This window comes from Saimiri boliviensis, chromosome 17 (assembly GCF_048565385.1).
Source record: "Saimiri boliviensis isolate mSaiBol1 chromosome 17, mSaiBol1.pri, whole genome shotgun sequence".
Lineage (NCBI taxonomy): Eukaryota > Metazoa > Chordata > Mammalia > Primates > Cebidae > Saimiri > Saimiri boliviensis.
In genome coordinates this window covers 34,964,114-34,979,331 of record NC_133465.1, presented here as the reverse complement: position 1 = coordinate 34,979,331, position 15,218 = coordinate 34,964,114, and the positions used below count along the sequence as shown (strand labels likewise).

Genomic DNA, 15,218 nt, shown 5'->3' with positions numbered 1-15,218 from the left:
CCCGCCCCCGGCCGTTCAGACCCCGCCCCGGCCCGGCCCCGCCCCGCCCGCCGCCGTCACGTGACGGGGCGCCGGGTCCAGCCTGCTGCTGTTGCTGCGCTGCGGTACTCGACATGGAGCTGGCGCTGCGGAGCTCTCCCGTCCCGCGGTGGCTGCCGCTGCTGCTGCTGCCGCTGCTGCTGGGCCCGAGCGCGGGTAGGTTCGAGCAAGAGGCGCGCCAGCTGCCGTGCCTCTTTTTACTCCAGGCATGAGAGTTTGTTAGTGGGTTTGTGCTTTTAAAAAAACATCCGTTTTCCCGGTTCTTACTTTGTGTAATTATATTGCTTTTGAATCTCTTTTTTTGTTTCTCTAAAAAAGTCAAAGTGCTTTTTCTACCCTTTTCTGGCTCTGGGTGGTCTGAGTGCCTGCGTTCTCTCCTACGCCTAGATAGAAGCAGTGTGCAGAAACGTGCTTTGAGGAAACTGCTGGTCAGTGAGGTTTCCCCGATTCAAAGGCCTCCTCCCTTTTCCTGCCGCGATTGGCTGCTAAATGAAGTTAAAAGGTCTTTTTATTTTGAGCTGAAATCTACGGTTAGAAGTACCCTTAAATCCTACCACGAATGGGACAGTTCACTGAGATAAGGCCCTTTCTTCTCCTCTTGATCAAAACAAACAAGATAACATCTTCCCCCACCGCGATCTCTTTTTTGGCAGAAAAACAGATTTGCGTTTAATAGGATGACTTGCAAATTGATTTTCTTTCGTTCAGCAAAACCTCTCCTAGTCTGAAGCAAGAACTGAGAATTGGAATTTGCCTTGTGACCTTAGGCAAGTTGTTGAACAGTTTTGTTTTCCCGTTTGTAAAATGGGGATCATCTGGTCCTTTGTCGAGTGTCTGGGAGATGTTGTAAAATAAGTTGCTCTGCCGCTTTTACCAGCAGTCACTGCCAGGGAAGGGAGAAGTGCCTGGGCTGAGGTCAAAAGGGACCTACTTGCACCTTATCTGTTATTCTCTCTTTTTTTTTTCTCTCTCTCTCTCCCGATTATTATCTGTTATTCTCAAGGGAGCCCAGCCTTATCTGCTATTGTCAAGGAGAATGTAATAGTGTGTTACTTGTACACAGAACCTTATAGCTAAGTCTGTAATGTTTTAGCCATCTGTCTTCACAGGAGATACTTCATAGTTTTCTTAATCTCCATTCTTTTTTTTTTTTTGAGACGGAGTTTCGCTCTTATTACCCAGGCTGGAGTACAATGGCGCGATCTCAGCTCACCGCAACCTCTGCCTCCTGGGTTCGGGCAATTCTCCTGCCTCAGCCTCCTGAGTAGCTGGGATTACAGGCACGTGCCACCATGCCCAGCTAATTTTTTGTATTTTTAATAGAGACGGGGTTTCACCATGTTGACCAGGATGGTCTCGATCTCTCGACCTCGTGATCCACCCGCCTCGGCCTCCTAAAGTGCTGGGATTACAGGCTTGAGCCACCGCGCCCGGCCTTAATCTCCATTCTTGCCTGGAGTCAGGGTCTCACTATGTTGCCCAGGCTGGTCTGGAACTTCCTGACTCAAGTGATCTTCCTACCTCAGCATCCCAAGTAGCTGGGACTGCAGACACAGGCCACCACCCTGGCTCTTTCTTCCTTACAAGACGTTGTTTCATTGTCTTCTTCTCTACTCCTGTCTCTTGGCTGTTAGGACCAGTGTTCCCAGAGCCACTGGTTTTACGATATAAAAACCAGTGGGGCTTGAAATTTGAGAAGGGAGGAAGTAGAAGGCAGAAAACTCCAGTCACTGAGGGGATCCCTCCCATCATCTTTTAACATCGGCTCCCCTACATTTTTTTCCTACATTTTTTTCTCCTGCCTCCAGAGGAAAAAAAAAAAGATACTATAACTTGGAAATTGTTACTTTAACAAAAAGTGACAAGGAAAATGGATTTAGCCTACTCTTTTCTAATACATATTTTGTAGATGCTAGAAACATTAAAGAAAATTGGAGTTGCGGGATTATAGGATGCTTATTGTGTTTGAATACACATACAGCCTTCAATTTAAAAAATTTATCTGCATGAGTTAGGAATATTGCCCGTTTTCCTATCTGTTGTAGCTCTTTCTTTGCTGTTTGCCTTTTATTTTTGATGTCCAGAATTTTTGCTGTGTAGTAATTTAACAGGTTCTGTTCTCACCGCCATCGAAATTTCTTTTTTACAGTCTCTGCGGTTTGCTTAGATTCTTTCATCATCCAGACATCAGAAAAATATTTAACTATAGTTTTGTATTATTTTTAATGTTTCAGTTTTAAAATGTAAATACTTGATCCACGTGGAACTTATTTTGTTTATAGTGTTGATAGGACCTAAATTTCTCTTTTTTTCCTCTCAAAAAGGTGATACATTGAATAGTCTCAGCCCCACTAATTTGTGATGTTCTTTTTTTTCTTTTTTTCTTTTTTTTTATTTTTTTGAGACGGAGTTTCGCTCTTGGCTCTTGTTACCCAGGCTGGAGTGCAATGGCGCGATCTTGGCTCACCACAACCTCTGCCTCCTGGGTTTGGGCAATTCTCCTGCCTCAGCCTCCTGAGTAGCTGGGATTACAGGCATGTGCCACCATGCCCAGCTAATTTTTTGTATTTTTAGTAGAGACGGGGTTTCACCATGTTGACCAGGATGGTCTCGATCTCTTGACCTTGTGATCCACCCACCTCGGTCTCCCAAAGTGCTGGGATTACAGGCATGAGCCACCGCGCTTGGCCTGTGATGTTCTTTACTGATATTTTTTGTTTGTTTGTTTGAGACATTGTCACCTAGACTGGAGTGCAGTGGTGTGATCACAGCTCGCTGCAGCCTCAACTTACCAGGCTCAAGTGATTCTCCTACCTCAGTCTCCTGAGTAGTTGGGACCACAGGCATATGCCATGACACCCAGCTAATTTTTTTGTTTTGTTTTGTTTTTTGGAGACGGAGTTTCGCTCTTGTTACCCAGGCTGGGGTGCAATGGCGCGATCTCGGCTCACCGCAACGTCCGCCTCCTGGGTTCAAGCAATTCTCCTGCCTCAGCCTCCCGAGTAGCTGGGATTACAGGCATGTGCCACCATGCCCAGCTAATTTTTGTATTTTTTTATAGAGATGGGGTTTTGCTATGTTGCTTAGATTGGCTTTGAACTCCTGTGCAGAAGCTATCAGCCTGTCTTGGCCTCCCAAAGTGTTAGGATTACTGGAGTGAGCCACCAAGCCTGGCCTCTTATTCATGTATTAAATACGGTATAAAAACCAGTATATTGCATTTTGGGATTTTTACTTTTTTCCTCAAAATATGAATATCTCTCTTGTTTTTACAGAATTATGAAAGTGTTTCATGGTTATTGTTAAAAATCCAAACATTACAGAAAGGTGTAGATGAAAGCCCCTGACCTCCTCTCCCACTGTTAAATTAGTTTGTTTTTGGGCCAGGCGTGGTGGCTCGCACCTGTAATCCAAGCACTTTGGAGGCCAAGGTGGGCGGATCACCTGAGGTCGGGAGTTTAAGACCAGCCTGACCAACATGGTGAAACCCCGTCTTAAAAAAAATAAATTAAGTAAATTAGTCTGTTTTTTTCATAGCCAAGGTTTTTTTCCCTTATTCTTGCAATGTATTGGGGTGGATAAATTACCAAACTATAAAACAGATCATCTCTAGCATAGCATGGCTGTCCCTACCAGGCTTGGAATTTACCTGTACATTAGGCACTCTTTTGGAAAGTGAAATTGAGCTTCTGTTTTAGGAGCTGTCATTGACAGGCCCACAGAAGAGGGCAAGGAAGTGTGGGATTATGTGACTGTCCGCAAGGATGCCTACATGTTCTGGTGGCTCTATTATGCCACCAACCCCTGCAAGAACTTCTCAGAACTGCCCCTGGTCATGTGGCTTCAGGTAAAGTAGCTTCCCAGCCTGGCCTGAGGTAGAGGCCAAGTCTCCCCTATGTGGCTCTTTGCTTGCTTTTTGGGCTCACGTCTCGGCAGTGAAGGGTGGATTTGGTCCAGCAGTGTGGCCTGGGGGTTCAGGGTGCTTCTGAGGCAGGCTGAGGTGATGGTATAGCCAAGAAGGCTAAATCAGAGGGTGAAGGGGTTCTATCCTTTTTCCAGAGCTTCTTTATATTTGCAGATGATTGCAGGAAGGCTCACTGAAAACTCTTGGTGATACATTTGATTATATAGTGATAGAAAGTGTTGTGAGGCCAGGCACAGTGGCTCACGCCTGTAATCCCAGCACTTTGGGAGGCTGAGGTGGGTGGATCACATGAGGCCAGGAGTTCGAGACCAGCCTGGCCAACCTGGCGAAACCCTGTCTCTACTAAAAATATTTAGTACACAAATTAGCCAGGTGTGGTAGCACATACCTATAATCCCAGGTGGTTGAGACACAAGAATTATTTGGCCCTGAGAGGCAGAGGTAGCAGTGAGCTGAGATTGTGCCACTGTACTCCAGCCTAGGTGACAGAGCAAGACCCTATCTCACAAAACCAAAAAAAGAGTAAGTGTTACGAAAGACTCCAAAGCAAAGACCTGAGGTTCCCTGACCCTCCCTTCCTTTCCCCACAATCATCCTTTCCTGAACCTTAACTTCTTGCTCCTAGAAAAGCTGATTTTTTTTTTGGGACAAAGTCTTGCTCTGTCGCCCAGGCTGGAGTGCAGTGGCATGATCTCAGCTCACTGCAACCTCTGTCTCCCAGGTTCAATCGATTATCCTGCCTCAGTCTCCCTAATAGCTGGGATTACAGGCACCCTCCATCATGCCCAGCTAACTTTTCATTGTTGTTGTTGTTCTTTTGTAATTTGTAGAGATGGGGTTTCACCATGTTGGCCAGGCTGGTCTTGAACTTCTGACCTCAGGTGATCTGCCAGCCTCAACCTCCCAAAGTGCTGGAATTACTGGCATGAGCCTCTGCACCGGCCAAAAGCTGAACTTTTAAAGGGACTGCTACCAGCCTTCTGCACCTTTGTGTGACCGTTGTGCCCTCCCCCTTTCCCTGAGTGTGTTTACATTTTAACCTTGAGCTCTGATTGTAGAATGGAAGGCAGGGAGCTGGTTGAAAGATTTTTAGAGATAGGCAGAGGCTCTTTCCTGGCGTTTCTGAAATATCTGTCCAGAGATGGCCCCCACCTGGAAGACCACTCTCCAGGGAGGAATTAAGGAACGCGGTCTTGTCTCTGGAAAATGTGGGCATGGTCCAGCTGGAACTCTGGGTTCCTCTTCAGTAAATAGGGACCCTGGTGCTCACCTCCATAGGATGCTACTGGGGCGTCTTCCAACAATGCCAGTATTTACAAGCAGCCTCCCAGTGCCTGGGCTTTGCCTCCCAGGATGGTTGATGCAGACTTTCTGGTGAGATAGAGTGAAAATGAGCAGTTTGCAGGGAGGGGTCTTTCTCTTTTGGAATTATCACTTGTGCCACCTCTGAGGACTCGAGCTGAGGCTCAGCCCTAGGTGCAGATATGATAATGCTGCAGAGGAAGAACTCCTGTGTGTCAGCCCGGGGAGCCGTGTTCACCTCCGGTGGCTGGCGACAAAGGTGGGGCACAGTTGGCAGGGAGAGTTGGGCCATGGGCAAGCTCAGGCCAGCTGTCAGGGGTCCTGGGTTTTCAGTGCCTACCTGACACGCAGAGCCATGGCAAGATACTTCCTTCTCTGGGCCTTGGCTGTCTAATCTGGGGGATTTTGGTGGTTTTCAAACTTTTGGTTAATCAGCAGAACATTTTTTTTTTTTACCCCCAAATGAAAGCTTATGTATGGGAGACAAAGCAGACAAAAGCAGAAGTGCTGAGGCTGGGGCTTTTTCTTTGTCCCAGGGATCCTTTCTGGGCTGTTAGGAAAGCAGTTTGAAACAAACACTCAATTTCAGAAGTTGCACGCTGTCCTTTTGGTTACCGGCAGAGTGGGATTGTTAAATTGGTTGCTACCATTTTAAGATTAAGACGTTTGCTCCCGCTTTCCAAAAGTCATGAGATACAGCAGTTTGGGGCCTGAACTCACTGTCCCCAAAGCTGTGTGGTGGTGGCCCCTTTTCCTAGAGGGTGGGAGCTGCTGGAGGAGAGGCCCCTCTGCCACCCTCCCATTTGCTCTGCTCCACAGCCTCTGCTGAGCTTCTGGAGGCCATGGGGTTTGCGACCTTTGGTTGGGTTAACCCTTTGAGCTGAGATGCTATTTGAAGTTTATCAACTGAAAAGAATAGATTGCTCTTCTGCACTTACCCGGGGGCCCAAGAGAGAAGAAAAAAGATAATGCTTATAAAAGAAATGATTAATTTAGAGGAAAAGGGGATCTATTTTAGCCGCCTGCTGAGGACATCTGTACTGACTTCTCTGGGGGGAATCTTTGAGAATCAAAGCCATGTCTTCTGAGTGGGTTAGCAAATGTTAGGGACACTTTCAAGTCATTGAAGCTGGCCTACTGACATATTGTCTCAGAGTTTCAGATAGCCCTGGGCCAAGCTAGCACCCTATCCCAAACCTCTAGCCAAAAAGATTTTACAATAGGATACAGTAATGTAGAACAGGTTTCCTCCAGCCAGCATCTCACTGCCTTTTGAGGAGAGGAGGAAGAGGAGAGGGGAGAGGGAGCGGTCATCTTCTGCTGTCTCCATGGCTTACCAGAAGCAGAGGAGAAGTGAGATTTCTCCCACAAAGACCCAGCCCCTAAGATTTTCAGCTTTTTTTCCCTTTGCATTGATCCTACCTCATCCTAGTAAGTCCATGAGAAAAAGGGAACCCAGCTTTTATTAGGGGGTAGATCGCTGGCTTTAATTTGTTGCATATTGCAATATAAGTATTTTTCTTTCTTTTCTTTTTTTTTTTTTTTTTTTGAGACAGAGTCTTGCTCTGTTGCCAGGCACCAGGCTGGAGTATAGTGGCTTGATCTCAGCTCACTGCAATCTCCACCTCCCGGGTTCAAGCAATTCTCCTGCCTCAGCCTCCCGAGTAGCTGGGACTACAGGTGTGTGCCACCATGCCCAGCTAATTTTTGTGTTTTTTAGTAGAGACAGGGCTTCACTATGTTGGCCAGGATGGTCTTGATCTCTTGACCTTGTGATCCGCCCGCCTCAGCCTCCCAAAGTGCTGGGATTACAGGTGTGAGCCACTGCGCCCGGCCTTAATATAAGTATTTTTCAGTGTTGCCCCATCATTTTTCATAGTTCATGATCCAAAGTGGCAGTGCAGCATTCCATGCTGTAGATGTGCTGTGGCTGCCTGGCCTGTTCCCCTCCTGGGGACATTACTTCTGTGTTACGATGAATAGGACTGCGATGAACATCTTCATCTGGTTTGGGAACTTTTTACTGCTGTGTTAGGAAATCTTAGATGCAAAGTGTCTACAATCACGGGGATTGATAGCCTTCTAATTTGGTCAGAGTTCGGTTGGTATAGGTTCAGAACGTTCGTGTTGTCACGTCTTTGCCTTTTGGGGCCCTCTCGCTGTTGCTAGTTACCCTTTAACCCTGACTCTATCTGGTCTTGTCTTTTTTTTTTTTATTCTTTACATTTCCCTGCATGAATTGTCCTGGCTTTTGTTTTGCCCAGGCTATTCCCTGTTATGTTTTCTTTTTTTCTTTTTCGAGATGAGGGCTTGCACTGTCACCCAGGCTGGAGGGCAGAGGTGTGATCTTGGCTCAGTGCAACCTCCACCTTTTGCCAAGGCTCAAGTGATTCTTGTGCCTCAGCCCCCCCCAAGTCGCTGGGACTACAGACACATGCCACCACACCTGACTAATTTTCTATTTTTAATTAGTAGAGATGGGGTTTCGCCATATTGGCCAGACTGGTCATGAACTCCCCTACCTCAGCTTTCTGCTTCAGCCTCGTGAAGTGCCGGATTTACAGGCCTGAGCCACTATGCCCTGCCTCCCTTTTGTCTTTTCATATCCCCTTTCCTACGCATCCTGCTAGTGCACAGAGAGCCCAAAGAACTGCCCCCAGCAGCGACCTGCAGTTCAGAATCCTATCTTTCCCTCTCCCATGGATGCTCATAGTATCAAACCCTCCCTGTCCTGGGACTTTGGAATTTGCTACATTATATCCAAAGCATCTGTTTGATCAAACTGCTCCTAAGTCTGGGTCCCTTATCAATCCACAGGGACTCTGAAGAGACTCCCATCTCCTGGGGAGAGGGTAATGCGGGGAGAGTCACAAGGCCCAGTGTGTAGTCCTGGTGGAGCTCCTTCAGGTCAGCAAGGCTCCAGCTCAGAAAATCAAGAGGCAGCTGGGTGTGGTGGCTCACACCTGTAATCCTAGCACTTTGGGAGGCTGAGGCAGGAGGATTTCTTGAGCCCAGGAGTTCAAGAACAGTCTGGGCAGCATGGTGAAACTCCCATCTCTACAAAAAACACAAAAATTAGCCAGGCTGGGTGTGGTGGCATGCGCCTGTAGTTCCAGCTACTTGGGGTGGGGGCTGAGGCGGGAGGATCACTTGAACCCCAGAAGTAGAAGCTCCAAGTGAGCCGAGATTGCACCACTATACTCCAGCTTGGGTGACAAAGTGAGACCCTGTCTTAAAAAAAGAAAAGAAAAAATCAGGAGGCAGGCATTCCATTGAGGACCTCAGCTCAGCTCTGCTCCTTTCAAAGAGAAAGACCTCAGCGGTTACTAGGGGAGCTTTGTTAATGTGGAAGCCCCTGGTTCGCTGGAGAAATTGTGTCATTTGCGCAAATGGACCCAGCCATCACTAACTCATAAACTGTCTATAGCAAATGTGCTCATTCATTGTAAAGACGAAGATTTGACAAAAATTTTTGTTTCTTCTCTCTTCCACAGGGTGGTCCAGGCGGTTCCAGCACTGGATTTGGAAACTTTGAGGAAATTGGACCCCTTGACAGTGATCTCAAACCGCGGAAAACCACCTGGGTACCGTGAGGATGGCCCTGAGCTAAACCTTGGACCGTGACCTCTCAGAGGCCCTGCCCAACTCCGGGAGGGGCCCCAAATATAGCAATCCCTCCCCGCCCTTTTCCTCTTCCTGTGAATACTGAGGCCACGGGCACTGTCCACAGGCCTCCTTTCTGGCCCTGCTTCTCCCATTTCTCAGAACAGCTTATCCTACTAGGCTGTCTCGCCTTCTCCAAGGCAACCCCTCTCTCTAGCTGCCTTTAAAAACTGACTACAGCAGACACCTGCGTTACCCACGCTGGCCATCTCTGCATCTCAGACGCCAGGCCTCCAGTCCTTTTCTCTGTCTACCCTCTCCTCCTACTTGTGTCTTGACTTCCCCTTTCGATGTCTCTCTTGCTCTCCTTCCCACACCTCCCCCTCATTCTTAGTGTCTCTTCCTTCCCTCACCCCGCTGTGGTCAGCCCCCTTATCCTCTCCCTTTGCAACCTTGCCAAACCCAGCCTTGGGTCAGTTACACCGTCCACCTGCTCAGCCCCAACGCCCAGGCTGCCAATGGGCAGGACTATGTGCCCGCCCTAGTGCTGCTGCACAGCATGGGCCCCGCTCAGGGCTCTCGGCCATTCCTCTCTCTGTGCTGTGGCTCTCCTGGCTGCACCTATTGCTAGGAATGTTCTCCACTTCCTCAGTGCTCCTCCTCCAGCCTCCCTCTCACATCAGGAGCTAAGCTTTCTGGTCTTTCTTTCTTCTTATTTTTCTTTTTTTTTTTTTTTTTTTTTGAGACGGAGTTTCGCTCTTGTTACCGAAGCTGGAGTGCAATGGCGCGATCTCGGCTCACCGCAACCTCCGCCTCCTGGGTTCAGGCAATTCTCCTGCCTCAGCCTCCTGAGTATGTGGGATTACAGGCACGCGCCACCATGTCCAACTAATGTTTTTGTATTTTTAGTAGAGACGGGGTTTCACCATGTTGACCAGGATGGTCTCGATCTCTTGACCTCGTGATCCACGTGCCTCGGCCTCCCAAAGTGCTGGGATTACAGTCTTGAGCCACCGTGCCTGGCCCTTTCTTTTTCTTTCCAGAGACGGGGTTTCACCATGTTGACCAGGATGGTCTCGATCTCTTGACCTCGTGATCCACGTGCCTCGGCCTCCCAAAGTGCTGGGATTACAGTCTTGAGCCACCGCGCCTGGCCCTTTCTTTTTCTTTCCTTCTTTTTTTTTTTTGAGACGGAGTTTTGCTCTTGTTTCCCAGGCTGGAGTGCAATGGCGCGATCTCGGCTCACCGCAACCTCCGCCTCCTGGATTCAGGCAATTCTCCTGCCTCAGCCTCCTGAGTAGCTGGGATTACAGGCACGAGCCACCATGCCCAGCTAATTTTTTTTATTTTTAGTAGAGACGGGGTTTCACCATGTTGACCAGGATGGTCTCGATCTCTTGACCTCGTGATCCACGCGCCTCGGCCTCCCAAAGTGCTGGGATTACAGTCTTGAGCCACCTCACCCGGCCCTTTCTTTTTCTTTTATAAAGATGGGCTTTCACCATATTGGCCGGGCTGGTCTCGAACTCCTGACCTCAGGTGATCCACCCACCTCAGCCTTCCAAAGTGCTGGGATTATAGGTGTGAGCCACTGCGCCTGGCTCTGGTCTTTCTTAAATGCTTCCTACTCTCACCTCAGGGTCTTTGTACACACTGTCCTCCTGGTTTGGGCCTTTCCTGTACTAGGTCCAAACAGAAGTCTCACTTCCAGGAGTGATTGCAATGCCCTGCCTCCACCCTCACCCCGTCCCCCGCTTATCCCCACCGCATAGAACTAAAGAGGCCGCATGACTGAGGAGACCACAGTCCCAGTCCTGATGCTGCCACTGCCTGTCTGATTTTGACCTTGGACACATCATGGGCTCTTTCTGGGCTTTAATTTCCTCATCAGCAAGGAACATGCTTGGATCGTGTCATTGTTAAGGATCTTCTCATCTTCTCATATGTAAATTTTATAATTCTCAACCTCTTTGGAAAAGGTGTTGGAATAAATTCTGTTCTTGCAGTGTACAGGGAAGCCAGGCCAATGTGGAAATGGGATTCATTTCCAGGAACTCTGATGCGTGTTCAGACTTTGAGTGTAGCTGGCTTCTTCGAGCTAGTGCATAGACTGTCCCTGCATGCTTCTGTCTGTACTTGCGTATTACATTCAGTACGTTTGTATTGTGTGAAAAGCAATAGCCCAGATTATTTGATCCTTGTGTGTGTTAATTTTTCCTTCTTGTCTCTCCATTTTTTATTTTTATTTTTTGGCCTTTCTTTTTTTTTTTTCCTTATGTTCCTGTCCCTTTTTTTTTTTTTTTGAGACGGAGTTTCACTCTTGTTACCCAGGCTGGAGTGCAATGGCGCAATCTCGGCTCACCGCAACCTCCGCCTCCTGGGTTCAGGCAATTCTCCTGCCTCAACCTGCTGAGTAGCTGAGATTACAGGCACGCGCCACCATGCCCAGCTAATGTTTTGTATTTTTAGTAGAAGCGGGGTTTCACCATATTGACCAGGATGGTCTCGATCTCTTGACCTCGGGATCCACGCGCCTCGGCCTCCCAAAGTGCTGGGATTACAGGCTTGAGCCACCGCGCCCGGCCTCCTGTCCCTTATTTAAAAAAAATCTCTTTTAGCAGCAAGGGTGTTATCACCTCACTGGTATCCTCACATGTGGTTTTGCTGAGCTAATATAAAATGATCCAAAGATAATTGGTGACCAAACGACTGATTGTAACATTTCACTTTCCTCTGTGGCACACAGCTCCAGGCCGCCAGTCTCCTATTTGTGGATAATCCCGTGGGCAGTGGCTTCAGTTACGTGAATAGTAGTGGTGCATATGCTAAGGACCTGGCTATGGTGGCTTCAGACATGATGGTTCTCCTGAAGGCCTTCTTCAGTTGCCACAAAGAATTCCAGGTAAGCAAACACTCAGGAACAGCCAAGTAAAGGGCTGGCAATAGCAACTTTGCATCTATCAGCACAAACATGAACTTCCTCTGGAGTTTAGTGCCTAGCTGATTTCAGAGAAAACCTTTTTATTCCCAATATTGGGTTGTCTGTCATCTCTGAAGTTGATATTTAACTTGAAAGAATGACCCTGGAGTGAGCATTCTAATCAGATGCAATAATCAGATACGGAGTGGCGGGGAAGGAAGACCAAGCAGATTAGTTTTTTTCTGGCCATTATGTGCAGTAGAAATTTGAAATTAATTTGTGTGACACAAAAAGCAATCAGGATCGTTAACTCTGTGTAAATTCCTTTTCTTGCTAGACAGTTCCATTCTACATTTTCTCAGAGTCCTATGGAGGAAAAATGGCAGCTGGCATTGGTCTGGAACTTTATAAGGTAATGGAAAATAACTTTGTTGTTATGGTTTTGGACAGAAAATCAATTGTTACTTTTATATACTCACATGATATTAAATATACTTTGAATAGGATGAGTTACATGCATAGTAAGATTAAATCTGTGGTAGTAACCGTGGAAAGTTGTTGTTTTTTTTTTGAGACGGAGTTTCGCTCTTGTTACCCAGGCTGGAGTGCAATGGCGCGATCTTGGCTCACTGCAACCTCCGCCTCCTGGGTTCAGGCAATTCTCCTGCCTCAGCCTCCTGAGTAGCTGGGATTACAGGCACGCGCCACCATGCCCAGCTAATGTTTTGTATTTTTAGTAGAGACGGGGTTTCACCATTTTGACCAGGATGGTCTCGATCTCTTGACCTCGTGATCCACCCGCCTTGGCCTCCCAAAGTGCTGGGATTACAGGCGTGGCCCGGAGAGTTTTTAGAAGAAGACTGAAGATTGCTCTACTAGATCTGGAACAAGATACAAAGCATGAGTGAGTAAAAGAATGTGGTGCTGACATAGCAACAAAGAGGTGAACTGCAACAGGATGCAGAATCCAGAAACACACACATGTACATATGTGTGTATCATAGATTTGTATCATGTGTGTATGATCATACATAAATATAAGATGACATTTCAAATAATTGGGGCATGGATAGAATATCAATGCATGTTATGGTGACAAACGTCTATCACTTTGGAAAATAGAAAAGTTGTATTCTTGCCTTGCATGAAACATTAATTCTGGATAGATTCAAGTCTAAACATAAAAGTCAAAATTAGGGCAGGGTGCAGTGGTTCACGCCTATAATCCCAGCACTTTGGGAAGCCGAGGGAGGAGGACTGCTTGTGGCCAGGAGTTTCAGACCAGCCTGGGCAACATAGAGAGACCCTGTTTCTGCTAAGAAAAAAAAAAAAAGAAAGAAAAAGAGAAAGAAATTAGCTGGGCACAGTGACTCCTGGCTGTAATCCCAGCTACCTGGGAGGATGAAGCAGGAGGACTGCTTGATCTCAAGAAGTTCAAGCTTCAGTGAACTGTGATCATGCCACTGTACTCCAGTCTGGGAAAGACAATGTCCTAGTAGAAAAATAGACAAAGACAAATGTGGACAAGCAATTTTTTTTTTTTTTTTTTGAGATGGAGTTTCGCTCTTGTTGCCCAGGCTGGAGTGCAATGGCACGATCTCGGCTCAACGCAACCTCCGCCTCCTGGGTTCAGGCAATTCTCCTGCCTCAGCCTCCTGAGTAGCTGGGATTACAGGCACGAGCCACCATGCCCAGCTAATTTTTAGCATTTTTAGTAGAGACAGGGTTTCACCATGTTGACCAGGATGGTCTCGATCTTTCGACCTCGTGATCCACCCGCCTCGGCCTCCCAAAGTGCTGGGGCTTGAGCCACCACGCCCGGCCTGGACAAGCAATTTATAGAAGAAATATAAACAGCCTTTGGACGTGAGAAAAATCTTCCACTCTTATTAGTAAGCCAAGTCCATGAGATGTGTAAATATCTAAAAGACGGATAGCACCCTGTTTTGGTAAGAAGTCAGGGAAATAAGTGCTCTCCTACACTTTTGATGGGAATACAAACCGGTAAATATAAAAGAGCAATTTGACAATGTCTGTCAATATTTTAACTGTATGTGCTGTTTGACCCAATGTCCTATGGGAATACTTATGTATATGTATGTGTCAGAGTGTAGGGCTGTTAGGCCCCACAAGGTCGTGGGGTGTCCCTTATGCAGTGCTGAGGGTGCAGGATCTTAGAAGTAAAGAGACCGGACACTAAAGAACTGGTGAAGAGCATCTGGACTCGGGGGCCACGCCACCTGTCAGTGGAGATCAGCGGGGGCCCTAAATGCCCAGAATCATCTGTGTTTATTAGGTACAAGCAGGGGGCAGGGTCGTGAGTGAAGTCATCATCTATAGGCTTAGTAATAGGGCATACATAATCACGTTAAGTCGCAAGTGAGGGGGCCACCCCATTATGTCACTTGGGCAAAGAAGTGGGCCGAGCACAGTAGGGGGCCGTGCTGTGTGAAGTAGTAGAGCAGGCGTCCCCAAACTACGGCCCACGGGCCGCATGCAGCCCCTTGAGGCCATTTATTCGGCCCCTCGCTGCACTTCAGGAAGGGGCACCTCTTTCATTGGTGGTCAGTGACAGGAGCACAGTATGTGGCGGCCCTCCAACGGTCTGAGGGACAGTGAACTGGCCCCCTGTGTAAAAAGTTTGGGGATGCCTGTAGTAAAGGGTCGTGTACAGAAAAGGGATCCACCTCCATTAGGTCATCGAGGCAAGGAGGCGGGTTGTGTGCAACAGGTGTCACGCGCAACACTTCTTATCTGGGGGCTGGAAACTTCAAAGGATTTCTTTTTTTTTTTTTTTTTTTTTTTTTTTGAGACGGAGTTTCGCTCTTGTTACCCAGGCTGGAGTGCAATGGCGCGATCTCGGCTCACCGCAACCTCCGCCTCCTGGGTTCAGGCAATCTCCTGCCTCAGCCTCCTGAGTAGCTGGGATTACAGGCACGCGCCACCATGCCCAGCTAATTTTTTGTATTTTTAGTAGAGACAGGGTTTCACCATGTTGACCAGGTTGGTCTCGATCTCTTGACCTCGTGATCCACGCGCCTCGGCCTCCCAAAGTGCTGGGATTACAGGCTTGAGCCACCGCACCCGGCCAAAGGATTTCTAATAGAAGGATACTGTAAGCCAATGCAGTGGGAGCTGACAGACTTGTGCTCTTCTCTTAAGATATTTATGGGAGGATGATTTGAGCTAGCACAGAAGTGAGAAAAGACTGACAGGGTGTACAGCTGCAGTGACTGGTCACACCAGAGGGGTTCTTCTCCCTCAGTTATTTCCAGGATCTCAGACCTGAGGCCTGCTTTCCACAGGAACTGGATGCAAGGTGCTACAACTCCTTTATCAAGAGGAGAGGCTCTTGCTCCAAGCCTGCCATACAGCATATGCCCTTTGAGGCAGGGACGCCACCGCCTGGGTCTTTGGTTCTTGTACTGG

At 47.7% G+C, this 15,218-nt stretch overlaps 1 protein-coding gene across 1 annotated transcript in view; it reads left to right on the top strand.

The window, feature by feature from the left end:
- Positions 1-74: 74 nt before the first annotated feature.
- SCPEP1 (serine carboxypeptidase 1) overlaps positions 75-15,218 on the top strand; it is a 34,403-nt gene continuing 19,259 nt past the window's right edge. Inside the window, exons 1-5 of the mRNA XM_003931336.3 lie at positions 75-195; positions 3,738-3,886; positions 8,761-8,850; positions 11,616-11,771; positions 12,127-12,201. Of these exons, the coding sequence (XP_003931385.1) occupies positions 114-195; positions 3,738-3,886; positions 8,761-8,850; positions 11,616-11,771; positions 12,127-12,201 (552 nt within the window). The 5' untranslated portion in view covers positions 75-113. The remainder of the gene's footprint in view (positions 196-3,737; positions 3,887-8,760; positions 8,851-11,615; positions 11,772-12,126; positions 12,202-15,218) is intronic.